The 25,623-nt window shown below is 32.7% G+C and overlaps 15 protein-coding genes and 3 pseudogenes across 18 annotated transcripts, besides 2 other annotated features; 10 read left to right on the forward strand and 8 right to left on the reverse strand.

Moving 5' to 3' along the window:
• Positions 1–15,073: part of a mobile genetic element that runs on past the window's edge.
• Positions 878–1,414, forward strand: TVAGG3_0357730 (protein of unknown function, DUF4106 family; the record flags this gene model as incomplete). Its single annotated transcript, XM_051231359.1, has 1 exon — positions 878–1,414. The coding sequence occupies one exon, from the start codon at positions 878–880 to the stop codon at positions 1,412–1,414; it is 537 nt and encodes a 178-aa protein (XP_051101089.1).
• TVAGG3_0357740 lies at positions 1,419–2,000 on the forward strand (annotated as a pseudogene). The gene has a single exon. A coding segment is annotated over exon 1 (582 nt).
• Positions 2,254–2,773, forward strand: TVAGG3_0357750 (uncharacterized protein; the record flags this gene model as incomplete). Its single annotated transcript, XM_051231360.1, has 1 exon — positions 2,254–2,773. A coding segment is annotated over one exon (520 nt), but the record flags the coding sequence as incomplete, so codon positions are not given.
• On the forward strand, positions 2,905–3,489 carry TVAGG3_0357760 (uncharacterized protein; the record flags this gene model as incomplete). The annotated part of the gene is made up of 1 exon (XM_051231361.1): positions 2,905–3,489. The coding sequence occupies one exon, from the start codon at positions 2,905–2,907 to the stop codon at positions 3,487–3,489; it is 585 nt and encodes a 194-aa protein (XP_051101091.1).
• On the forward strand, positions 3,524–4,108 carry TVAGG3_0357770 (His-Me finger endonucleases family; the record flags this gene model as incomplete). The annotated part of the gene is made up of 1 exon (XM_051231362.1): positions 3,524–4,108. One exon carries the CDS (start codon positions 3,524–3,526, stop codon positions 4,106–4,108), a length of 585 nt encoding a protein of 194 aa, XP_051101092.1.
• Positions 4,150–4,569, forward strand: TVAGG3_0357780 (protein of unknown function, DUF4108 family; the record flags this gene model as incomplete). The annotated part of the gene is made up of 1 exon (XM_051231363.1): positions 4,150–4,569. The coding sequence occupies one exon, from the start codon at positions 4,150–4,152 to the stop codon at positions 4,567–4,569; it is 420 nt and encodes a 139-aa protein (XP_051101093.1).
• On the reverse strand, positions 4,586–5,056 carry TVAGG3_0357790 (uncharacterized protein; the record flags this gene model as incomplete). The annotated part of the gene is made up of 1 exon (XM_051231364.1): positions 4,586–5,056. The coding sequence occupies one exon, from the start codon at positions 5,054–5,056 to the stop codon at positions 4,586–4,588; it is 471 nt and encodes a 156-aa protein (XP_051101094.1).
• On the forward strand, positions 5,093–5,968 carry TVAGG3_0357800 (protein of unknown function, DUF4106 family; the record flags this gene model as incomplete). The annotated part of the gene is made up of 1 exon (XM_051231365.1): positions 5,093–5,968. The coding sequence occupies one exon, from the start codon at positions 5,093–5,095 to the stop codon at positions 5,966–5,968; it is 876 nt and encodes a 291-aa protein (XP_051101095.1).
• Positions 6,408–7,247, reverse strand: TVAGG3_0357810 (KilA, N-terminal/APSES-type HTH, DNA-binding family; the record flags this gene model as incomplete). Its single annotated transcript, XM_051231366.1, has 1 exon — positions 6,408–7,247. One exon carries the CDS (start codon positions 7,245–7,247, stop codon positions 6,408–6,410), a length of 840 nt encoding a protein of 279 aa, XP_051101096.1.
• TVAGG3_0357820 (organellar and viral DNA polymerase type B) lies at positions 8,171–9,085 on the reverse strand (the record flags this gene model as incomplete). Its single annotated transcript, XM_001315474.1, has 1 exon — positions 8,171–9,085. One exon carries the CDS (start codon positions 9,083–9,085, stop codon positions 8,171–8,173), a length of 915 nt encoding a protein of 304 aa, XP_001315509.1.
• Positions 9,509–10,174, reverse strand: TVAGG3_0357830 (uncharacterized protein; the record flags this gene model as incomplete). Its single annotated transcript, XM_001315475.1, has 1 exon — positions 9,509–10,174. One exon carries the CDS (start codon positions 10,172–10,174, stop codon positions 9,509–9,511), a length of 666 nt encoding a protein of 221 aa, XP_001315510.1.
• TVAGG3_0357840 (His-Me finger endonucleases family) lies at positions 11,371–11,955 on the reverse strand (the record flags this gene model as incomplete). Its single annotated transcript, XM_051231367.1, has 1 exon — positions 11,371–11,955. One exon carries the CDS (start codon positions 11,953–11,955, stop codon positions 11,371–11,373), a length of 585 nt encoding a protein of 194 aa, XP_051101097.1.
• Positions 12,622–12,777, reverse strand: TVAGG3_0357850 (uncharacterized protein; the record flags this gene model as incomplete). The annotated part of the gene is made up of 1 exon (XM_051231368.1): positions 12,622–12,777. The coding sequence occupies one exon, from the start codon at positions 12,775–12,777 to the stop codon at positions 12,622–12,624; it is 156 nt and encodes a 51-aa protein (XP_051101098.1).
• On the reverse strand, positions 12,797–13,198 carry TVAGG3_0357860 (uncharacterized protein; the record flags this gene model as incomplete). Its single annotated transcript, XM_051231369.1, has 1 exon — positions 12,797–13,198. One exon carries the CDS (start codon positions 13,196–13,198, stop codon positions 12,797–12,799), a length of 402 nt encoding a protein of 133 aa, XP_051101099.1.
• A 472-nt stretch (positions 15,074–15,545) lies between the features above and the next one.
• On the forward strand, positions 15,546–16,375 carry TVAGG3_0357870 (annotated as a pseudogene). The gene has a single exon. A coding segment is annotated over exon 1 (830 nt).
• Positions 16,376–16,378: 3 nt separating this feature from the next.
• Positions 16,379–16,621, reverse strand: TVAGG3_0357880 (serine threonine-protein phosphatase family; the record flags this gene model as incomplete). The annotated part of the gene is made up of 1 exon (XM_051231370.1): positions 16,379–16,621. One exon carries the CDS (start codon positions 16,619–16,621, stop codon positions 16,379–16,381), a length of 243 nt encoding a protein of 80 aa, XP_051101100.1.
• A 2,000-nt stretch (positions 16,622–18,621) lies between these two features.
• Positions 18,622–19,590, forward strand: TVAGG3_0357890 (annotated as a pseudogene). Its single transcript has one exon. A coding segment is annotated over exon 1 (969 nt).
• Positions 19,591–20,274: 684 nt separating this feature from the next.
• Positions 20,275–20,707: a mobile genetic element.
• Positions 20,708–24,155: 3,448 nt separating this feature from the next.
• Positions 24,156–25,513, forward strand: TVAGG3_0357910 (major facilitator superfamily transporter; the record flags this gene model as incomplete). Its single annotated transcript, XM_001315478.2, has 1 exon — positions 24,156–25,370. One exon carries the CDS (start codon positions 24,156–24,158, stop codon positions 25,368–25,370), a length of 1,215 nt encoding a protein of 404 aa, XP_001315513.1.
• Positions 25,514–25,623: the final 110 nt, after the last annotated feature.

A 25,623-nucleotide genomic window follows, 5' to 3' on the forward strand; every position in this document is an offset into this window, starting at 1 on the left:
TATTCTTGCTTCTACAACCCTGGTATTAAATACCATATAAACATAGATGGCAAATACTATCCAAGAGAAGAATATTCTACAGTTGAGGATATGAGGTCATACAACTTGACATTAGATGCTATGAACTTTAACAACAACTTCACAACAACCATTAACCCTGAAATGCAAAGTTCTATATGCCATATGTGAAAGTATGGACTCATACAGGAGGTCAAAAAACTCAATATACAAATGGAACCGTTCAAACTTTTGGCTTGGCATTCCATTTGCTGACTCAGAAGACTTTATGGGTGGTATTTCAACTGTTGGTACAGTTCAAATACAATATACTGGTGACAGAGACGGTCCAGATGAACTGAGAGCAAAGAAGTTTACAAAACCAATAGCACTTTTCACGGAAGATGCTCTTTTGAAAATTCGTTCGATGAAACCTGCTGGGGCTCCTCAGATTGGTATAACGACAGCTTCCATCGAGCAGATTTTGGCAGCAGGTCAGTAAGTTGTTTCTTGAACTGACTTCTCTCCGTCAAATATTGACAGTACGCCAGTTTTGACATAGTATTGTATTATAAACTTACCTTTAGAAATATCGGTCAGTTTGTTGTTATATTTTTGTCTGCTTCAAGAACTTTCACCATCCTCGGTTATACCAACTTTCTTTGCTTTATGAAATATTTAGGTTCAGCAAAGACTGCTATTCTATAACATTTTCCATTGTTTGTATAAAGAACTATTCTGTCAATGAACTTGTATTGTTTGTGTGTGTAAACTTTGTTTTGCTTCAATTCGAAGAGATACTCAAATACGTCCATCTTTTTAATTCTAAGTAAAATGTCATTTCCGAAAAATAGAAGCGTAAGTGTTTCAAAAGGTTTAAATGGCGATGGCAGATGTGAAGTTAAATTCACCAACTCAAACAAACAGTCAAAGTGTTGTTGTCAATGTCAAAGAAAGAGATGTTGAAGTGGGGAAACCATACGAAGACGAAGATGGTATAACAATAGTTCCTGTAAAAGAACAACCAACATATCCTGAAGTTAGCAGAGACTTAAGTTCTGTTGCAGATATTCGAAACGACTACCAACAACTGAAAGACAAACTTCAAACTCAGGAGAAGATTTGTCAAGCTTTAAGTATAATGTTAAACTTGGTCGAACACAACCCTGTAAAAGTGAACTCATATGTCATCGCACCTCGTGAAGTTTTGAAAGAACTATTGAAACTTTTGACAGAGGCAGACGATATAAACATTAAAGAAATAGAACCCGACATTGCTTGCTGTGGTGTTTCATATAATGTCATTGACAAGATATACGTTATGAAAGGAGGTGAGACGTTGAACTTAAAATATAGTTTCCCAGACGTTATAAAAATATTTGACGACCACAACATTTCATTAAAATTTACTTGCTAAGTAAATGGCAGAAGACATAGTGGTTTATACTATTACGACTAAAAACCCTGAGTCATATAATTCTATAACAACAAACTTACAAAGTCCTCAAGGACGATATTGTAAACTAACTTTAAACACGATGACGACTAAAGCCTGTTTGCTCTTTTGACACCAGAAGACTTTGTTGTTGTGAATGGTAAAAAATACTTCTTTGAAGATACTTACTCAGATATACCACCAACAGGTTTTGTTGACTTATTTAATACTTTAAGGACGGATGTAACATGTGCTGCAACTAGAGCAGGTTTCATTATGTTTGGATGTCCGACTGAGTTTACTATAAACGATATGAGCTATAATACAAAACTTATATCTGGTTTTTACTACCAACAGTTTCCTATAACAGGAAAAGGTGTCATACAAGGTCTATCCGTTCCATTGACTTTAAGTACACCAATCTTATATATTGTTTCAAACTTAGGTTCAAAGTGCTATTCGAATGTCGACAGAAACTACTATGACCAAAAGATACTCATGCGTATAAACAACACTTTCTCTGCTGGTTTGCCTATTGTTCATTCGAATGCAGAGTTTTCAGCTTTAGTAAACTCAAACACTTTAGCAAACATAAACTTAACCTTAGTTGACGCAAACTTTGTTCCTGTAAAACTTTTATGTCCTATGTATTTGTCAATGACGGCAGAAAGTTTCGAATTGGAAGATGCAACTGGTGAAAGTATTGTACTACAAGAACAACTTCAACAACAAATAGCTCAAGAACAACAAATGCAACAAATGGAACAAATGCAACAACAAAGTCAAGAATAAAAAAAATATTTTTTTTTATTTTTATAAAAATGTACAGAATAGACGTTTCAGATTTTTATGACTTCCAAGCGTTCAGAAATATGTGTCCATTTAGAGACTATAACAAAGCAGTCGAGAATTTGAAACGTTTAGTCATTTATGTTGACTCTGCCCCAGAATGTTATGTCATGAAAGAATGGGATGTTGTCTTTAACAAACCAAGAGCAACCATAGTTTCAGAACAAGAATGTAGACAGAAACTTAAGAAAATAAAAGTCGTACAAGTTGGTATGAAGATGTTAGATGCTTGGGATATCTTATTGTCAAAGTTAGAAGATTTTTCAGTTCGTGGTATAAAGTTCTATACACCATCTCCAAACTTCTATTCTATCTTCACTGGATATAAATACGAACAAGTAGAATGGAAAGAAAATGTTATAGAAGCTTGGTTAGACCATGTCAAAGAAATTATATGCAATGGAAACGAAAGAGTCTATGAGTATATCTTATGTTGGTTTGCAAACATCTTACAACATCCAAGTGCTAAAAATGAAACTGCTCTCATTATAATTGGAAAACAAGGAACTGGTAAGAACACTTTCTTTACAGATATCTTATGCAAACTGTTAGAGGGCTATTCGAACCCTAATATGACAAACTTAGAAAACATCTGTGGCAAGTTTAACTCCTCAATAGAGAATATGAAACTTATAGTATGTAACGAACTTCAAAGTATAGATACAACAAAGGTTTTAAACTCAGATGCTTTGAAGAGTCTTATAACAGACAAAGTTGGAGTTGTTGAAAGAAAATATAAAGACCAAAGAGTTTGTGAAAATGTTGCAAATTTCATCATGGTTTCAAACAATGTTGTTCCGATGAAGTTAGAAAGTTCTGACAGAAGATATGTAGTTGTCAGAACGTCAGATTCTCATATGCAAGATACAGAATATTTTGACGACTTAGCAGAAACTTTGACACCTAACTTTTACAACCACTTGTTCTCATATTTCATGACATTAGATATTTCAAAGTTCAATCCAAGACAAATTCCACATACCGAAGAGAGACAAACGTTGTTAGAAGCAAACAAGAGTGTATATGAACTGTTTATAGATGAGACTAACTTTGAGTGTTTAGATGAAAGGTCATTGTACGATGAATATAAACAATATTGTCAAGAGTATGGTTATATGGCAGCTTCTAAACGTACATTCTTGGCAAATGTCAAAAATCTTTTAGATGTTCAGAACGGCGTATATACAAAGAAAAATTTTTCTGAGTAAATTTTAAAAAAAATATTTTTTTATTTTATTTGAAATGTACGCTGAGTTTGTTGGAGAAGACCGTTGGGAAACTTGTTTGTTAGATGAGAAATATGAAATTCACTGTTGTGAGTCATTTGAAGTCAGAAACAAAAAGACAAAAAGAGTTTTAAGCGGATGGGAGGGAAATAAAGGATATGCTATTATGAGGATGAGTGGGAAACGCTATTTTAAACATGTTGTCATTGCAACTCATTTTATACCGAACCCTAACAATTTACCTTTTGTAGACCATATAAACCGTATAAGAAACGACAATAGACTTGAGAACTTACGTTGGGTTACTCGTTCTGAAAACAATAAGAACAGAGGCAAATTTGGAGATATAGTATTCGAATTTGTCGACGAACTAGAAGATGAAGCAATTGAAATTACAGACTATGGCGAGCATACGTTTGAGTTTTACTACTATAGCGAAGAACAAGACTCTTTCTACTTTTATACCGGCGTAAACTATAGGAAATTACAAGTATATTTTACTAAGGCGGGCTATGCTCATGTAAACGCTAGAGATACAGATGGAAAATACGTTCAAATACTTCTTAACAAATTCAAGAAGCTATATGGCATACCATTTTAAAACGTTTTTTAAAAAAAATATTTTTTTATCCGATAGAAAAGATGACGAAATATATTTCAGTAAATAAGTACATGACAGAAGTCAAAGAAGAACTAGACCCATTCGCTTATTTGAATGTTTACTTCTACCATTTTGAAAAGTCTTCATTCAGCAAAGTTTGGAACATCGAACCGGTTAAGTTTGCTGTTGTGACTAAAAATGGTGCGAAATTTGAAGACTTAGACATAGAAGGTTTGTTAGCAGTCAAAGAAAATTTTGACAGAAAGTTCTCAAAACTCGAAGAAGGTAAAGCATACAAACTTGTTATACCTTATGAACCAAAGAAAGCAGACGACTATGAATATTATGAGTCTAAGATAGTTGAAGTTCAAGGTAAATTGGGTAAAAAGATTTTAGAGTCTAAGCCAGTGTTTGCTCCTAAAGAGGAAGAGAACATTGACATTGACCCAGAAATGTTCTAAAAATAAAATTTTATTTTTACATGTCATATCTCCCCTTCTCTGGAACTGGTTCAGGTTCTTTCTTCTCTTCTTCTACTTTCTTTTCTTCTACTTTCTTTTCCTTCTTTTCTCTCTTCTTCTTCTTCTCTGGTGGAGTTATGTCAAATTTGGCGCAACCATATTTATGTAAAAGTTCTTTGTCCTTTAATAGCTCATCTATTCTGTTTTCTATTTCATCTTCAAGAACAGCGCATGTGTCTTCTTTGCATTCTAAGAACTTTTGTTGGACTTCATCTTTCCAATCGGCGTCATCTCTGTCAACAAGTCTGTCATTGACAAATTTTAAGACTGCTCTTTGTAATGTTTTATGGTTCTTGTCATATTCCCAGAAACAGAACTTTAGAACAAATTCACCTTTCTTGTTTACACTATGTAAGATTTTATGGTCGACAGAAGTTTTAGAGTCAAAAAGCTTGTCTCGAATATAGATAGCGAAATCACTAGACATTTTCTAAAAGATAAAAATTTTAATTTTTCTAAAAATATGTTAGAAAAAAAGTTTGCTGACATTGACAAGAAATTTGAGAATGTTTTGAAGAAGAACAAGAGGAAGTTAGAAAATGCTCAGATAAAACCTATACATGACAAGTTCTTATTTGCTCAGAATGGTATAACAGGTCTAATTGCACCACCTGGGTCGGGTAAGACTTTCACTTATCTTAAAATGGCTGCACAACAACAAGAACTAGATGAGAAGAACCCATTCTATGAGTTAGTTGTCATTTGTAGTACTTCTGGTCAATTTGACCAAACCGTAAATTCGTTCAAAGATATTATAAAAAAGTCTAAGTTAGTATGCATAAAGGATACTGAGTTGTTAGATTGGATAAAGAAGTACCAAAGAAGAGTTTTGAAGTATAATGCTATAAATGAGTATATAAATTCGAAGTTTAAAGACCCAAATGAGGAAATGCAGAGAATATTAGAGAAGAAACACTTCAGAAACAAACAGAAAGAGATAGAATACATTTCGAAGAAATTGCAATCTTACGATTGGAGGACATACCCTCATAGGTGTCTTCTTATCTTAGATGACTTTGCTTCTCATCCTTTGCTTAAGAATAGAGAACAAGATATGTGTCGAATTCTTAAGAAGCTCAGACACTTTAACATCTCAGTTGTCATTTGTGTACAGACAGCAAAGAGTTTAAGTAAGGATGTTAAAAGAATACTTACTGACATTGTACTTTTCCCCGGATTGTCCGAAGACGATTTCATGGAACTTATGAAAGAGTCCATGGCAGGTAAGTTTGACAGACATGAACTCTGGGAGAAGTACAAAGTCATACAAGACCCTCATACTTCTTTCAGAATTCACATCTACGCGAACAAAGTTCAAATTGTAAAAAGTCAAGCTTGAAAAATAAAGAGTGCATCTACCCTACTTGTGGTGCTGGGGCTGTCGGTTCTTCTGGCTTTGGAAGGCATTCAGGAAGAGGAACGTCAGTCATCCGTTTGTGTCCTGTCGGATGGAAGAACTTTTTCTGTCGGATGGAAGAACTTTTTCTGTCGGAAGGAAAAACTTTTTCTGTCGGAAGGAAAAATTTTTTCTGTCGTTCGACCAAAAAGTTCTCAATTTTCGAAAATTTGAATGGTTTACGGACGAACAACAGGAAATTTTTTTCCAGTTGTCGGGAAATTTTTTTCCAGTTGTCGGGAAATTTTTTTCTTGTCTGAAGGAAGAACTTGGAATGTCGGAAGGAAGGACTCGGAATGCCAGAAGGATTTGACGAGACAATTTACTTTATAGAGCTACCTGAGCCATCTTTGGTGTCAAGCTTGAAAAATAAATGGTTCATCTACCCTACTTGTTTGAAGTTGTCAAAATACTCTGTTATTTTTTCCTTTAACAATGGCAAATCTTCTTTGAAGGTAAGTATTGTACAACCTTTCATATCATAGTGTGTTTGAGGTAACGTATCTTGAACTATTTGTTTCACATCTTCATTCGGTGTCATTGAAATCGGTAAGTTTTCGCGATAGAACCAATTTCTGTCAGATTTGTAAATCTTAGCAAGGTCGTAAAAGCTTTTGTTGTTTCTTCTGACTAAATGCAACATAACCATATCTTTATCTTCTTCATTTTCCATCTCTTCAGTATAAATCATATACTTATAGTTCTTTTCCTTTCCTTTTGGTACCGAACGTGGTATTCTTTTCTGAATGCTTTTGTCTTTTGCTTCAAGCTTGTTCTCTAGCTCTTCACGTTCTTGTCTATGAATTTCGTCAAGAAGTTTACAAACATACCAAGCATAACGAGGCGAAGCCCACATTGCAACAGCATTTACAAGAAGTCTATGTACATACCAGCCTCTCAAACCATTTGGCAAATTTTCACGATTTTCATGAGTTTTAGGCGAGTAAGATTTTTTACTTACTCGCTGTTCTTCACTGTTTTCAGAAAAAAGTATGTCTCGCTGTGCTTCGCTCAAAAATTCTTGTGTGCTTTGGTTCCTAAACCAGTCTTGTGGTTTCTTGGTATCTGGTGCAAAACATGCTGTCAAAATACTTTGCATTTGGTACATATCGTCTTTGACCGAACGAATGAGACGGAGTTGTTTGTTAAACTGAACCCACTCATATTCTTCATTTATAGCTTCATGGACTATAACTGTTGTTGTGTTCTCGGTTGTTGACATATCTGTCTTTACATACAAAATAAAAAAATAAAAAAAATAAAATTAACTTTATTTTTTCTATCTTAAGGAAATTCACGATTTTCATCGTAAATGTTTTGTCAAGACTTCTTCGTAAATGTTTTGTCACCTCTTGAATTTTCATGATTTCATCGTATATGTTTTGTCAAGACTTCTTCGTAAATGTTTTGTCAAGACTTCTTCGTACATGTTTTGTCACCTCTTGAATTTTCATGATTTCATCGTAAATGTTTTGTCAAGACTTCTTCGTAAATGTTTTGTCATGATTTCATCGTAAATGTTTTGTCATGATTTCATCGTATATGTTTTGTCAAGACTTCTTCGTATATGTTTTGTCATGATTTCATCGTATATGTTTTGTCATGATTTCATCGTATATGTTTTGTCATGATTTCATCGTATATGTTTTGTCAAAACTTCTTCTTCGTAATGAGCGTAAATGACCAAAAAATAATGTTTAGGGTAGATGGGTAGATCTACCCTCTTTTCTACCCTCATGAATTTTCATGATTTCTTCGTAAATGTTTTGTCATGATTTCATCGTAAATGTTTTGTCATGATTTCATCGTAAATGTTTTGTCATGATTTCATCGTAAATGTTTTGTCATGATTTCATCGTAAATGTTTTGTCATGATTTCATCGTAAATGTTTTGTCATGATTTCATCGTATATGTTTTGTCAAGACTTCTTCGTATATGTTTTGTCAAGACTTCTTCGTATATGTTTTGTCAAGACTTCTTCGTATATGTTTTGTCAAGACTTCTTCGTATATGTTTTGTCAAGACTTCTTCGTATATGTTTTGTCAAGACTTCTTCGTAATGAGCGTAAATGACCAAAAAATATATTTTAGGGTAGAAGGTTAGATCTAACCTGTCTTCTACCCTCTTTTCTACCCCAGTTATTTTATAAGCGTTTTACATGGTAAACATTGTGAATTCGTGAAATTCTAAACAATTTTGTGGCTTCGATTTCTTCACGAAGGATATCGAATGTTTTCACAATGCCGAAAGTTTCTTTATATTTCTTCTTGACATCTGAAAGAAGGAAATCGTCAGCTGTTGGATAGTTTTTGTTTAGAAATGTCAACATGTCCATTTTATCTTCTGCTGGTTTCTCTACTTCTTTCTTTAAGTCAGCATAGTCGTTTCTCATACGTTCTATCTCTTTGACGGAGTAGTTATATTTCCTCATTGCTGCTTTACATTTAGAACATTGTGGGTTCATTTTTGCGTTATATTCTGAAACCTTACCTGCTAGTATGACTAAGGCGTCAATTGCTCTCTTTAACTCAAAAGTTGCGGGTTTTATCTGTTCATTCCATATCTTACCTCTTCTATCTTTATCTCTTATCTGCCATACACATTCAGCAACTAACGAAACAAAGTTGTCGTAGGTCTTAAACTCCCCAGATTTGTATATGTCAGAGATGTTCTTATATACCATATCGCAATCTTTGTCCATGACTTTATGGTTGCAATGAAATCCAAGAAACTCATAGTTAACCTTTCGTATGAACTTCTTTATTTCTACTGAGTCAGTCAGTCTGACTTCAATTTCATCGAATTCTGGAATAGTAAGCTTTTGTTGTTGGATTTCAGGCAATTTGGGTAAATGGTCAATAATATCCTGCATTTCATAAAGATACTGTTCATTTGTTTCATCTTTCGCACTACAGTCTAAATTACTTGTTAAAAGTTCCTGCTTTATCTTCTGGATTTCTGTTTCGAAAGTATATGAAGAAGGAATGAAGCTTTTCATCTCTACTAACATTGACGTAGGATTCATGACTAAAGAGTTTGGTGCTGTTGTTGCTAACATGTTCTTACAATAAAAATAAAAAATATTTTTTTAAAAAAACTAACTTTATTTTTTATTTCGGGAAAACTCATGAGGTTAGAAAACATGTACGAAGAAGTCTTGACAAAACATTTACGATGAAATCATGACAAAACATTTACGATGAAATTCATGACAAAACATTTACGATGAAATCATGAAAATTCAAGAGGGTAGAAAAGAGGGTAGAAGACAGGTTAGATCTAACCATCTACCCTAAAATATATTTTTGGGTCATTTACACTCATTACGATGAAATTCATGACAAAACATTTATGAAGAAGTCTTGACAAAACATTTACGAAGAAGTCATGAAAATTCAAGAGGGTAGAAAAGAGGGTAGAAGACAGGTTAGATCTAACCATCTACCCTAAAATATATTTTTGTCGAAAAAAAATGGTTCATTTACTCACAATATTTTTGTACAAAACGACCCCAAACTTTTAACTTCTTTTCTGCAGCTTCTAATGAAATTTTAGCGAGTTCATATTCTCTAAATTCTCTCTTTAAATCTTCTTGTTCCCATTGGTCTAGTTCGTATGGAGAATCTCTATAACCAGAACATATCTCACGTTCATGTTCTATTTGTTTTTCATGCATTTTTCTAACTTCTTCTTCAAACAAAGGTTTTGCATTCTCTACTGTATCTTCAAGTTCTTCTTCATCTAACTTCTCATGAACTTTCTTGTCTATGGAGTCCATAATATCTTTGACATAAAATACATACTTTACAGAGCACCATTCAGCAACAAAATGAACGAGGTCAGGATGTATGTAAATACCTTTGAATTCATTCATAACGCCCTTAGTAAGCTCATAAAATGCTTGTTTTGAGGTCGAGCCACTTTTGGCTCGACCGTATTCTTTCAACCAAAACTCAAGAATTTCCTCCATTTTAGCACTATTGAGAAATCTGTTTAAATGGTTTAACTTTCCTGCTTCTCTTGCCATCTTTGTTACATTTATATAACCATCCTTGTCTCTACGTAAGACTTCAATACCGTTGTAAGTGCCTTTTGTGAATGTTTCGCCATTAGATTTGTTCGTGAACGTTTTTGCTTCGACTGTCATTTCAGTACGTACAATAAAAATAAAAAATATTTTTGAGTGGTACGTCGGACATTCGTTTGTGGCTTAACCGTCGGACATTCGTTTGTGGCTTAACCTCAAAACAAGCATTTTGTGAAGAATATACCAACCCGCGGAAAACAGCGGGTTGCTTTTTTTTATACAAAATTCATGAGTTTTGTGTGTTTTCTACGATGTTGTCAAAATGTCATGTTGTCACACTTTTTCAGAGAAGTTAAAATGACCGAGGCACATAGGCACATAGGCACACCTAAAAACCATCTACCCTAAAATATATTTTTCAATACTTTTTCAGCACTTTTCCGTAGTTGTATATGAAAGACAATTCGAGATAAAAGTCATAGTACAATGGTATTATATGCTGCACACCATTTGTTGTGAACCAAACTTGAAAGTCAGAGAAACTGTTACTAGGTGGTTCGTAGAATTTAGAAGCAAAGTCATAAAAGTCCTTACCGATACAAAGAAAACTATTGTTGCTTGAACTGAAACTTGCATGACACATAACATTTTGAGGGTCAAACACGTTTCTATAAACTGTCAAATCTGTTGGTGGGCGTATAAATTTAAACGGACCGTCAGGTGGTAATGGTTCGTTCTGGTTTAGTAACCGAAGAAATTGTGCCCAAGAACGTTTGTCTACTTCCCAAAATAAAAACTGTGTACTTCTTGGAGGGTTAATTTCAATCCTTTGAAATGAAACGGTGGAATTCATCTTGTTGTATTCTAGTTTCAGATAGTATGTTCCATTTAGTAAAGAGTCGTATTTTTCTTGAAATTCCCAATAATATTTGTTCATTTGAGTTTGAAAGTCATTTAGAGTTTTCTCAAGACTTTCGTCTGAACGAACTGTAAAGATTCTCATTTCGTCAAATTTGTCTATTAGACCATCAGAACCTTCATACTGCCCATGAAAATATACTACGAACATAAAAGCGTTAGTTCTTTTTGAAAACAAAACTTTTCTAAATCCTATTGCCTTTGCATCTGAAGGACTTTGAAGCCAACGAATTGGATAGTCAAACCTGTATGAACGGGATGAAATTTCTTCATCTGAAATATTTCTACCGGCATTTGTAAAGATATAGTCTAACGGTTTTGTATCTGCTACTTTTGTTCTTTGTTTTTCAACCTGAAACATTTAATATATGTAAAAATATATTGTTTTAAAAAATGTTTTAAAATGGTATGCCATATAGCTTCTTGAATTTGTTAAGAAATATTTTAACGTTTTTTCCATCTGTATCTCTAGTGTTTACATAAGCATAGCCTTCCTTAGTAAAACATACTTGTAATTTCCTATAGCTTACGCCGGTATAAAAGTAGAAAGAGTCTTGTTCTTCGCTATAGTAGTAAAACTCAAACGTATGCTTACCATAGTCTGTAATTTCAATTGTTTCATCTTCTAGTTCGTCGACAAATTCGAATACAATATCTCCAAATTTGCCTATGTTCTTACTGTTTTCAGAACAAGTGACCCAGCGTAAGTTTTCAAGTCTATTGTCGTTTCTTATATGGTTTATGTGGTCTACAAAAGGTAGATTGTTAGGATTCGGTATAAAATGAGTTGCAATGACAACATGTTTAAAATAGTGTTTTCCACCAATCCTCATCCTAGCATATCCGTCATTTTGCTCCCATTCGCTTAAAACTCTTTTTGTCTTTTTGTTTCTGACTTCAAATGACTCACAACAGTGAATTTCATATTTCTCATCTAACAAACAAGTTTCCCAACGGTCTTCTCCAACAAACTCAGCGTACATTTCAAATAAAATAAAAAAATATTTTTTTAAAAAATGTTTTTATTTCATGCAATGTTTTTCTTTTACTTAACATAACCGCCTGCTGCCATAAGCCTTTGACGCCAACCCATACCAGCTAATGAAGGTTGGCTTGGTTTAGTTTGAAAACTAACCTTTGGTTTTGGTTTTTCTTCAGTTTTTGGCTCCCCTTCTTCTATTGGTTTTTCGTCACTTTTCGGTTCATTTGACTTTACCTCACCTGCAGGAACAGTTGTGTCGTCAACATCTTCATAAATATCATATGCCATTTGTTTTTGTTTTCCTTTCAACTTTTTGTGTTTGTTGTAAAGTTTAGAATATTTCGACTCTAAGTCAATGAGATGTTCTATAATGAACTGTTTGTCAGTGAAGTAAACTTTTCCATCTGTTGTCTCGAAAGCTCCTTCAGACTTCAATATTTTATTTGTGAGAGTCTGTTTCTTTTTTGAGATACTAGCCGTTCCATTTCTATGAAAAGTGACTTTGTAGTTAGGGTTTGTATTTCCAGACCTGGCACTTTCTATTATTGAATTTTTCTCTTCATCTGTAAGTTCTTTGACAGGTTTTGACAATGGTTCTGAACTTTTTGTTTGTGGTGTCAAATCTACCGTTTCAACTTCTTCGGTCATTTCATCTCAGTAAAAAATTTTAGTTTGGTTTGTTTTCAACTGGTTGTTTAGGTTTTTTAAGTCGGTCTAAAACTTCTTGAGGTATAGGAAGAACTTGACAAACACGTGGTTGTGTAACTACTGGAAGTCGACAAATCCATCTTGAGCCCATTTGTCTCAATGCTGTATTGTTCATTTCATCTCAGTAAAAAATTTTACATTCCCCAAGTTTGAGGCGGTTGAGGTTGGTTGTTGTTTACCCATTGTTGTGCATGGTTATATCCTCTGTTAAAGAATCTTTCACCTTGGTCCATGTAGTGCCCTGCTTGGTTATAGTAGTCATTTGCTTTGTTATAGTAGTTTCCTGCTTGTCTTCCTACATTGTCCATCCATCCTTGAACTTTTCCTCTTGTTTCAGGATTTGGAATAAGATTTGCTGCATCTCGTGCTACCTCCCAACCTTTCTGTACAGTTTGTATAATAGGTTGTGCTTTCTCTTTCAGTATACCTAATGTACTCAAAATCTTCCTTCCAATTCCAAATGCACCTCTGGCTATTGTTCCCACTGCGGGCAAAAATCTAGATGCGACTCCTGCTATTGCGCCAAATAAACCCATTTCTTATATGGTAAAAAATGACGAATCCAAACAAGGACCCCTATGTTTCTAAAGCGACAAAGAAAGCACTCATGATAAAAATCTTTAGTTCAACACCAAATGCTTGGTTTATGGATATCTTGGAAAACATTCCGAGGTATAGAGAAGATGGACCACCATACTGGCTAATATTTGTCGGTCAAAACACAAGATACTGTGAAGCCATACCATTACAGTCCAAAAATATTTTAGATGTGAAAACTGCTTTGACAATATTCGTTGACAAATACCATCCAACAAAACTGACATCTGACTGTGAAAGTTCTTTCAAATCAGACGATATTAAAAACTATCTGCGTTCAAAAAATGTAAACCAATATTTCATTGTCGACCAAAACCATTCTGCTCTTGGCGTCATTGACGGTTGTATAAAAATGTTAAGAGACTTAAACCAACCACAAGGTGGTGAAGCAAATGAAATGTCATATGACGACAAATACAGACATTTCTCCATGGCAAAGATGAGACAAGTTTTAAATATTTACAATAACCGTAAACAAAAAGGTTTGGGAAACCACTCCCCGAAGAAATGAAAAACAACCCCGACTTAGAGAAAGACTATATATTTAATAGTTTAGTCAAAAGAGACAAACAAGAAAGAATGCCAGGCTTCAAACTTAAGAAAGGTGACAAAGTAAAAATAGAAATACCTAAACGCGACCCATATGAAAATACTATTGACTATGACAACAATGGGAACTCGACAGGTACTCACATTCGTGTTCGTAAAAATAGAAGAAAGTATACAAGAGAATATTATGAAGTTTTAGGCAAACATGGCAAAATGTACAGACTGCAAGCAGAAGATAAAACTACTATTGCCAGACCTCGTTTCAAACTTGTTAAGGTTCAAGGTGGTATACTTTCAAAGACAGTTCCTAACAAATATAAGACAACTCCTGACGAATATGCTAAAGAAGTTGAAAATGACGACTAAGCAATTCTATACCATGCACAAACTGTCATGTAAGGTGGCATGTATTTTTTACCTAGTCCTGTAGATGTTGTTGTAAAAGTATGTTGGTGGTTTCCTCCTGGTTCAGTTTGTCGAAAAGTCTTTTTTGCTGAATGGTTATAATCTGGAGATAAAACGTCATAGCCAGCATAATATTCTGAGTTGTATAATGGATGGTCTCGTAATGAGTGGCTATGGTCGCCAGAAAAGTTTGTTGTACCAGAATGACTATGTGGTGGCAAGTTGTCGACAGATATCGTTTTACTTCCACCTGTTTTCTTTGGAGTGTGTGCACAATACAAAAAACTTTCGAGTATTTGAGTCCAAGTTCCAAAACCAAGTACTACTTCTGGTCTGGTAGAGTTCATTGACGTATAAATAGAACCAACCGGGTAAATGGTTTGAAGTATTTCTGTCTTTAATGTTTGAAGCTCTGTTTTGTCTGCTTTCTTGTCATATAAATCTTGAGCAGTGAATTTAACTTTATTTTCATCCTCCATGACAAAAACATTTCTACATCTAATGTATTTCATCGTCGTTATGTCTTCCTCCGATGTTAAACCTTGTGGAAAGTTAGGAGGTTTCCAATACAATACATCCCCACCAGTTCCATCAGCTCCTTCAACCGTTCCTTCAATATTTTCTATACCAACAGTTGCGAAGAAATCGTGTGTATGGTTCTTATCTGCTTTCTTTTCAAGGCTAACGTTTAAGTCTGTTATTTCAGATATAGAATGTGTATGTCCAATGTCACTTTTCCTGTTTAAGGTTTCTTGTAAGTTTGTAATATTTGCAATGGTATGTGTATGAGTCTTATTTGCTTTTGTCTCTAATGTTTCTTGTAAGTCTGTTATTTCAGATATAGAATGTATATGAGTCTTTTTAGAATATTCGTTTTCAGCTCTTGTCACTTCACTTGACATTTTATTGTCAACATATGTTTTGTCTGCTAGTTCAGGATGAGTATGTTCTTTTGTTGCATAAGCATTGTTAGCTCTTTCTTCTTCTTTTGCTATTGCATCGTCTACATATTCTTTGTCAGCTTTGTTGTCAACATCTGCTTTCAAAAGAAGTTCATTTATAGGTTTCTCGTTTAAAGTTCCTTTTGTTGGATTTATACAGACAGTATGGTTCTTATTGTCTTGAAACAGAAACTCATCTGTCATTGGGTTTAATGTCAGTTTTAAGTTTCCTTCTTTCAATGACTCAGATATCTTAGAATAGTTTGAAAAGTTTGTTGTGTTCTTATTTAGAGCTTGCATAATGAGTTGTCGGTTGTGTTGTATTTCTCTCATAGACGCTGTTTCTTTCGACATTTTTATTCTAGATAAAATATGCTTTCAATAGAAAAAGAAAATTCAAGAGTTGCTACAACTAAACCATTAGATGAACTTTTTACGAATGTCGGTCAAAAGTTTGAGACAGAGACCGTAAAGCATGAAGGCTATCGTTTTGACTACCCATTAAGATGGTTAAGAGACCCATCCGTCACAAAAGCTATTGGCTTTCGTAGAATGAAGTTCATTTCAGAAGCCATACATGGTTTCCCATTTACGGTCGCTTTTGAAATTCGATACTATAACAAAGAGAAACGTACGTATGAGAAATTTGAACAGGGAAAACTTTTACAAGTGAATTTGCTTGTAAACTTAGAAACAACTCTTCAAGCTTTTCAAGAAAAAATAAACGATATCTATCTCGAATATGCAAAACAGTACAACATTGACGAAGGAGAGTACCATCTCGATATTATATATGACAGGAAAAATGCAACTGTTAAAATCAATAGAATAGAAGACCTTGGAGAAGACGTTTATATTTCTACAAAATATAACAACTTGGCATGGTATAGATTTTTGAGGATGTTAAATCAGCCTGCAGAATATCCAGTACACCCGAACTTTTATGAAGTCGAAAACCCTAATGGAACATATGAAAATGTTTTCGACTCAGATGCTATTATAGTTCATGCTTCATTTTCTGGTGCACAAAACTCTTTTTTATGCTTGGCAAATGACTTTTACGAAAAACCTACAAAGCTATACGAACCACCAAGTGGAAGTATTTCAGACTTTCAAGTATGGTTTACAACAGATGGAAGAAAGAGAATAGTTCCATTATACCACGCGTTTTACTTAGAACTTAGTTTCATATACAACTACTATCGAACGGTAAAAATATAATTTTTAATACGGTTGAGGTGTTGGATTTGGTTGCCAACTAGACTGTGGTGCAGGTTCAGGCTGTTGTATAACAGGAGCTTGTTCTTCTGGTTCAGGGTCTTTAGGTATAATACCAACGAACTGACCTACTCTTTTGCCAATATTTTTGACTCCGTTCCAAATTCCTCTTCCGACAGATTTTATTCCATTCCATATACCTCTTCCAACTCTTCTGAAGAAGTTTCCAATACTACTGAAGAAACCCATTTTACTATATGTAAAAATCTAATGTCCGCCTAGTCTCTTACGTTTCCTGTTGAGTTCCATAGCATTCTTTAACTGGAGCTCATACATTCTATTTCTCCTCTGGTAGAAAACATACTCTGGGTCAACTCCTGTGTTCGCGTCATCTGCATTAGAGTTGTTTATATCCCACTTCAGGGTTGTATAAAACTCTTTTCCATCTCATATTTGCATACCATGTGGCAAACCTAACGCAGCGTCATTTGACATGGCAGTTTGCATTTGTACATGTTGGCACTTGACCATAGTTTGCCATTGCAGTTGTATTCTAACTTCATTTGGAATATTCTCTGGGTTTGGTTGTCCAGGTTGCTGTGCATTCGCTAAGTTCTGTGCGTCCATTTAATATTAGATAAAAATATCTCTTACGAGTACATATACTGGACATTTGCAGGCATTTGGTTCATCTTCATATTTCTCTATATCTTTCTGCCACGTCAAATAAGTAAATGACACAATGGAAAAAACCTAAAACAAGTAGTCCTATTTCAAACCACATTTACTTACTAGTAAAATTTCTTTGTTGTGACACTTTTTTCCGGTTTATAGGACCTCTCTCATATTCTATCTTATCGTATCTAAACTCATAGTATGTATGTCCTCTAACCATCTCATGACACTTTCCAAACCACTTTTATCGGATGTTAAAGTAAAAAGCATGGATGGTTATGTAAAACGTCTAAAGTTTCTAAAGAGTCTCTCAAAGTCCAGTCTACTTGGTATGAAAATCGTATGTGTTATTAGAACGGCGGGTCTACTATAAAGAAAACATTTTCCTTGTTTTTATATTTTTCATACAACTCTGTCCAATGACATCTCACAAACTCTATACCCTCAGTATATTTTTCTATGTTCTCTTTGAAAACCTTTGTATAGTTAAGATATAAAACGTTTGACATAAGTGTTTCAATGTCATGAACTCTTATAGAACCACTATATAATAGTCTAGAAGATATACTATCCCAGTCAATATACTCTGCCTTTTTCAAAACCTCTCTGACAGTATTTTTCTTATCTAATGGTATACGTTCCATCTTACCTATAGGTATCTTTTCTTTCAACTCACTCAATATTTTGTTTGTGTCTGGTATATGTTTGAGACGGTTCATATAGTTGTCGAAGTCATTGCATATAATCTTTGAGTCTGGGAATACGGTATGGCACAGATGGGATATATAGAAACTTCCACCGAACAAATCTACAAATGTTAGACCATTCGGTAGTTTCTTAAGTTCTCTCAATAGAATATCTTTACATCTACTCTTATTTCCAAAGAAGGGTAACGTGGTTTTGTAAAATTCATTTTATATATATATAAAAATGTTTTTTCCTGAAAAGTGACAGAAAAGTGACGGGGGGCTAGAGGGCACGAAGTGCCTGGAAGCCCCACTACCTTTTTTTTTTTTTTTTTTTTTTTTTTTTTTTTTTTTTTTTTTTTTTTTTTTTTTTTTTTTTTTTTTTTTTTTTTTTTTTTTTTTTTTATTATATTACAATTGAAAATCTGGAAGAATTATGCGAAAAATTAAATCGAGATGAAGGAGAAAAGGTTTTTTCTCTTATCATAAAATGGTATAATTATATGTATTGCATTAAAAACTATGATTTTGAAGATGAAGAAATGAAAATTACAATCAAAATTGTTAAAAATGCAAAATATGTTATTATAAATGGGACAGGGAAGAAATAAACTTTATTGATTATCCTCCAATGCCGACATTTATTGAAAAAAGAAGTTAGAGAAATTAATTAAATTTGAAGAAGTGAAAAGGTATATGAAGATAATGTTTAATTGAAATGTAATTAGCATTTGGATTAAATGCAAGTGAGATATAGAATAAGAATCAAACAGGGATTTTGCAAAATGAAAATTTAAAAAATTAAATACAATTTGAAATTTTAATGAAGAATTAAATGAATTTTGTTTAATGGTTAATAAAAATATAAATCGTAATTTTAATTGTAATATGAAACTTCCTCACCCTCAAGAGATGCGAAGAACTTTTGACAGGCAAAGTGCAATATTGATAGGTGATTGCACTTTGCCTGTCACATACATCTCGACAGAGGCAAACATTCGATATGAAAGTTTTCCTCTGTCGAGAAACTTCCTCACACCTCAAGAGATGCGAAGAACTTTTGACAGGCAAAGTGCAATATTGATAGGTGATTGCACTTTGCCTGTCACATACATCTCGACAGAGGCAACATTCGATATGAAAGTTTCCTCTGTCGAGAAACTTCCTCACACCTCAAGAGATGCGAAGAACTTTTGACAGGCAAAGTGCAATATTGATAGGTGATTGCACTTTGCCTGTCACATACATCTCGACAGAGGCAACATTCGATATGAAAGTTTCCTCTGTCGAGAAACTTCCTCACACCTCAAGAGATGCGAAGAACTTTTGACAGGCAAAGTGCAATATTGATAGGTGATTGCACTTTGCCTTCACATACATCTCGACAGAGGCAACATTCGATATGAAAGTTTCCTCTGTCGAGAAACTTCCTCACACCTCAAGAGATGCGAAGACTTTGACAGGCAAAGTGCAATATGATAGGTGATTGCACTTTGCCCTGTCACATACATCTCGACAGAGGCAACATTCGATATGAAAGTTTCCTCTGTCGAGAAACTCCTCACACCTCAAGAGATGCGAAGAACTTTTGACAGGCAAAGTGCAATATTGATAGGTGATTGCACTTTGCCTGTCACATACATCTCGACAGAGGCAACATTCGATATAAAGTTTCCTCTGTCGAGAAACTTCCTCACACCTCAAGAGATGCGAAGAACTTTTGACAGGCAAAGTGCAATATTGATAGGTGATTGCACTTTGCCTGTCACATACATCTCGACAGAGGCAACATTCGATATGAAAGTTTCCTCTGTCGAGAAACTTCCTCACACCTCAAGAGATGCGAAGAACTTTTGACAGGCAAAGTGCAATATTGATAGGTGATTGCACTTTGCCTGTCACATACATCTCGACAGAGGCAACATTCGATATGAAAGTTTCCTCTGTCGAGAAACTTCCTCACACCTCAAGAGATGCGAAGAACTTTTGACAGGCAAAGTGCAATATTGATAGGTGATTGCACTTTGCCTGTCACATACATCTCGACAGGCAACATTCGATATGAAAGTTTCCTCTGTCGAGAAACTTCCTCGAAACTCCAATTTTCTTTAGAACTACAATATCTTAACAATTAGCTCATCAAAACACAACCTATAAACTTTAATTTTACTTTTGTTTTTTTCAATATATGAACTAAATTTTTTTTTCAAATTACTCCCACACTGGGAAAAGTATTTTAACTCAGATGTTGCCAGCCTCTTCATCATTGCATTAACAAGTGCTTTGACTCAGAGGTTGCCAGCCTCTTCATCATTGCATTAACAAGTGCTTTGACTCAGAGGTTGCCAGCCTCTTCATCATTGCATTAACAAGTGCTTTGACTCAGAGGTTGCCAGCCTCTTCATCATTGCATTAACAAGTGCTTTGACTCAGAGGTTGCCAGCCTCTTCATCATTGCATTAACAAGTGCTTTGACTCAGAGGTTGCCAGCCTCTTCATCATTGTAAAAATGTATTACCGCTTTTTTTTAATTCAATCGTAACATCTCAATTATCCCGCCAAAAATTATTGGGTCTAAATTGGTTTTTATTATTATTATTTCAGAAACAAACTAACTTGTTTTTTACGAATTTATCATTCATAAAGTCTTTATGATATATTTTCAACTTATAATGAATATGAAATTATAATTGTTATTTTGAAAAAAAATTATTCATGATCAATTCATGATTTAACCAGTTCCTTCAAATTAGGAGAGCATATTCAAATATAATCGCTCATTAAAATCAATTTTTATGTTTTTTTTAAATCGAAATTATCTCATCATAAACCACGCAAACTGACTATTTGTTCTTATCACCATGTTACCAATATCAGAATTGTCTTTACAGCCAAAATTTCGCTCGATAAAAGTCCATCCAATAGTGAGATAATTGAGCAACTAACATTTTTCCATATCACAAAAACCTCCGCCTATTTATATATGTATATATTTATATATGTATATATTTATATATGTATATATTTATATATGTATATATTTATATATGTATATATTTATATATTATATATTATATATGTATATATTTATATATGTATATATATATATTGTATATATTTATATATGTATATATTTATATATGTATATATTTATATATGTATATATTATATATGTATATATTTATATATGTATATATTATATATGTATATATTTATATATGTATATATTTATATATGTATATATTTATATATGTATATATTTATATATGTATATATTTATATATGTATATATTTATATATGTATATATTATATATGTATATATTTATATATGTATATATTATATATGTATATATTTATATATGTATATATTTATATATGTATATATTTATATATGTATATATTTATATATGTATATATTTATATATGTATATATTTATATATGTATATATTTATATATGTATATATTTATATATGTATATATTTATATATGTATATATTATATATGTATATATTTATATATGTATATATTTATATATGTATATATTTATATATGTATAATTTATATATGTATATATTTATATATGTATATATTTATATATGTATATATTATATATGTATATATTTATATATGTATATATTTATATATGTATATATTATATATGTATATATTTATATATGTATATATTTATATATGTATATATTTATATATGTATATATTATATATGTATATATTTATATATGTATATATTTATATATGTATATATTTATATATGTATATATTTATATATGTATATATTTATATATGTATATATTTATATATGTATATATTTATATATGTATATATTTATATATGTATATATTTATATATGTATATATTTATATATGTATATATTTATATATGTATATATTTATATATGTATATATTTATATATGTATATATTTATATATGTATATATTTATATATGTATATATTTATATATGTATATATTTATATATGTATATATTTATATATGTATATATTTATATATGTATATATTTATATATGTATATATTTATATATGTATATATTATATATATATTTATATGTATATATTTAAAAGACGGTGGTTCACCAACATGATTATGAAAATGATGTCCATTTACAAATCTGTATTGATTAGATTTCATTTCAAAGGTAATGTTAGCACTACAACTTCCCCATCTACAGTAATGTCTAATAATTGTTACTCCATCTGAATTCAAATGCGAATCTTTCCGATAATTGCAGTTAGCACGCATCTCTGCTTGAACTCCATATTGAAGATAATGAATGAAATCAATATATTGTTTTGTATCAGCAAGGGGTGCAGGAACGGATTGATTCATTTAAAAAATGAAAAAAGTGAGAATTGTAAATAATTAAGGTTAATATTGAATAAATAATACATCAAACTAGTTTTAGAGTTGATAGTAAGAAGCGAAGAACACTACCAGTAAGATACAGCAGTAGTAGCTGCTTCATGCTGCATTGAGTATTGTTGAATAATTTGAAGTAGTGGTTTTTGAAATCAGCACCCCTATGAGAGCGCTGGCGACCGAAACACCACTAGTAAGATTGTGTATTAGAAACTGCTTCATGCTGTGTTGAGTAAGCTTCGATATCTTTATCAGACCACCTTTAAATTAACCACTCACATTCTCACTGTGGTCCATCTAAAATTTGTAAACTTTATGACATAAAATTATATTATATGCAGGATCCCACCTATTACTTAATCTTTTTGGAATAAATGTTTTATAATATTTATCGATTGATTGTAATTTTTTGTATAAAAAAAGTTTTTTATTTATATTAAAAATATATTCGGTTAATGATATTATCTTATAATTTGTAAATAAATCTAGTAATAAAATAACTTTAATAGTTGGTGTCACTTTTTCGAAAATTCTGGTTTTTTCCTTTCTCCTTCGATTTAAAACTAACATTAAGGTCATGAAAAACTAATGGAGTTAAAGGCAAGAAATCAGCAGAAATAATGCATAGGTAATGATACATATTATATGTACATTCAAAATTAGTCAAGCTTCAATTTGAAAAACAACAATAATAAAGTTCAGATGAAAATTAGCTTGTCAATCTATAATAATCGAGAAATTCAGTTAATAATGAAGGTGAAAAACATATAAATATGATTTATTTTTCATTCTCTCAAAAATCAAATTTGTTGGAAAATTTGCTTTGAATATTCAAATTAATCTTATAAAACGGTATTGTACGATGCGTATAATTAGATTTTAAACTGAAATCTAAAATTTGAACTGAATTTTACTGAAGTACAAATACCTGTAAAAATCTTTGACTTAGTGCATGTAGCACCATAATATTCACCATACAGAGTAGCTGTTTTATAGATTTTGAGCTAGGATCTCCTTGAATAATAATCGGACAGTTATTCTGCATAAAATTGGTAAATTTATAGAATAATTTGATTTTGTATTTAATGAGGGTTTTAATATTCAGATTTGGTTTGAAGTGAGTGAGTTATAAGTAAAATTGAGAGATTAACGGCATAGAAACTGTATTAAGTAGAAATTTAGTGATAAATCATCTCCTCATATCGTGTATGTCATGATTTGCTATGAAATGTTGTGATTGCCAATAAAAAATCGACCAAACGAAATCATTTATGAAAATTGAACAAGAAGATAGTATTGTTCTTATATCAATTACGTTGTATAAAGAATTAGAAAGTTTGACCGAGTTTGTTTATCGAAGAAGACCGATATTTTATTTAAATATAGAAATTTCCAAAACACTTTTGAAATAATTTGAGGTAACTCATTGAATGTCATGACAATATATAAATCAATATTATTTTAAAATATTAATATATGATACTATATGAGTATAATTTTGAAAAGACGATGAAAATTTAAGAGCAAAAAATTACTGGTTTTGGATAAAAAAAGGAATGTCTGGTCAATTTCATCAGATCTCACACAAGTTAAACTGCTTATTTAGATAAGATATCAAAATGAGTTCAACCTTTTCAAAGAATTCAAATAGTATCTTCTTTAACCTTTTTGGAGTATGGAACATGTACATTCTTTCATACCTTTTAAAAGAACATTAGATTTCGCTTTGAAATACAATGGATGTCACAATTTTAAATTGCAGTCAAATCTTCTCAATTATTGAATACTAACTGTTTCAAAAATTTATCCATTCATTTGTTTTCTTAATTATCAATTATTGCTTGATAATACATTATATGAGGGATGAAATATTCATTTCGCTAACAAAAATTGATAGTAAACATAAAACTCATTATAGTCCAATCTTTGATCCAAACAAATACTTCTTTCTTTTTATCTTTTTATATAGGAAATTTTCTCCTTTTCAATTTTGTGAAGCCATCATCGTTTTCATTTATTTCTCAGCATGGTTCCAAAGATACAGAACCCCTACATTAATGCCCTGATTCTTTCAATGGGTGCAATGGATGTAGGTTTTGGTATGGTTTACCCCGCCTATACTACTACCGCGATCTCTAAGAGATTTGATCTTTCCCTTACCGAAGAAACAATGTTCAATGTCGGTGGTATCTTATCTGCTATTGTTGGGTCACTGGCAATTAATGTTGTTGTCAACAAGTTCGGTAAGAGAGTTTCAGGATTATTCTCAGGTCTATATGCCACAATTATGTGGATCTTGCTTGCTTGCTCTGTAAACAAGGGCATGTTGTTCACATTCCGTTGCTTATCCTGCCTTTCCATTGGTCTTTGGACCACAATTGTCCCGGCATTTTTGTCTGAAGTCGCCCCAGAGAACAGAAAGTACTTTTTCGGCTTCGTTAACCAGATTGCTATTGCTTTTGGTTTCCTTTTTGTCACAATTATCGGTGCTTATCTCAAATGGGAAGTCGTCGCAGGTATCTGCGCTGTCCCGAACTTCATCATTGCTGTTTTGATCATGTTCATCCCAGAAAAGGAACAGCAAACAGCAGAGCCAGTCTCCTGGGCCAAAGTTTGCAGCTATCATAAGGCGTTGTTCATCGGATTCCTCTTCATGTTCTTCCTTCAGTTCTCTGGTGTCCAGCCCGTTATGTCTAACATGGAAAAGATCCTTTCCAAGGCTAATCTTTCAATCTCAATTCAAGTTATCGGTATTATCGCCTTAATTGTACAATTAATCACAACATGCATCTCCGCTATCATCGTCGATAAACTCGGTAACTACCTCTGCTGGATGATTTCTAGCGTTGGCCAATTAATTGCCTTCGTTTTGCTTTGCTTACATCAGAAGAAAAATCTTCCAACATGGGTATTCATTATTGGCCTCTTCCTCGAGCAGATCATGTACGGTGTCGGTATTGGTCCAATTCCATTCGCTTGTGCTACAGTTCAACTCGAAATGCAGTACCGTGCAACAGCTATGGCCATCACAGTTTCAGAGAACTGGGCTTTGACTGCCTTTGTCAACCTCATTTGGCCATACATGGAAAAGGCAATGACACTCGGCTATGCTTTCTTATTCTTCGCAGGAATGATGGTTCTTTCTATTATTTTTGGTATCGTCATTTTCGGAAATAAGTTGGACCAGGAACCACCAGCTCTCGATAATAAGGATTCCTCGGGTGATGGAGTCTCTATATAAGTCTATTATTTGCTATGTTTGTCTGACATACGCATCTTTTTCTTTCTCAGAAAAAATCAATTTTAGTAAAAAAAAGCGTAATTTTATTCAAAATTCTTTTACACTTTTTTATCATGCGCAAACTCAGTGAATAGCAGGATTCTTTAACTTTAAAATAGATATTAATAGAGATAACATCTCGTATGTTATTATTACTTGCTTTAATGAACTTCGATGCTGAAATAGTGAATATATATAACATGAAACATGCCTA

The sequence above is a fragment of the Trichomonas vaginalis genome, chromosome V, assembly GCF_026262505.1.
Source record: "Trichomonas vaginalis G3 chromosome V, whole genome shotgun sequence".
Taxonomy (NCBI): Eukaryota; Parabasalia; order Trichomonadida; family Trichomonadidae; genus Trichomonas; species Trichomonas vaginalis.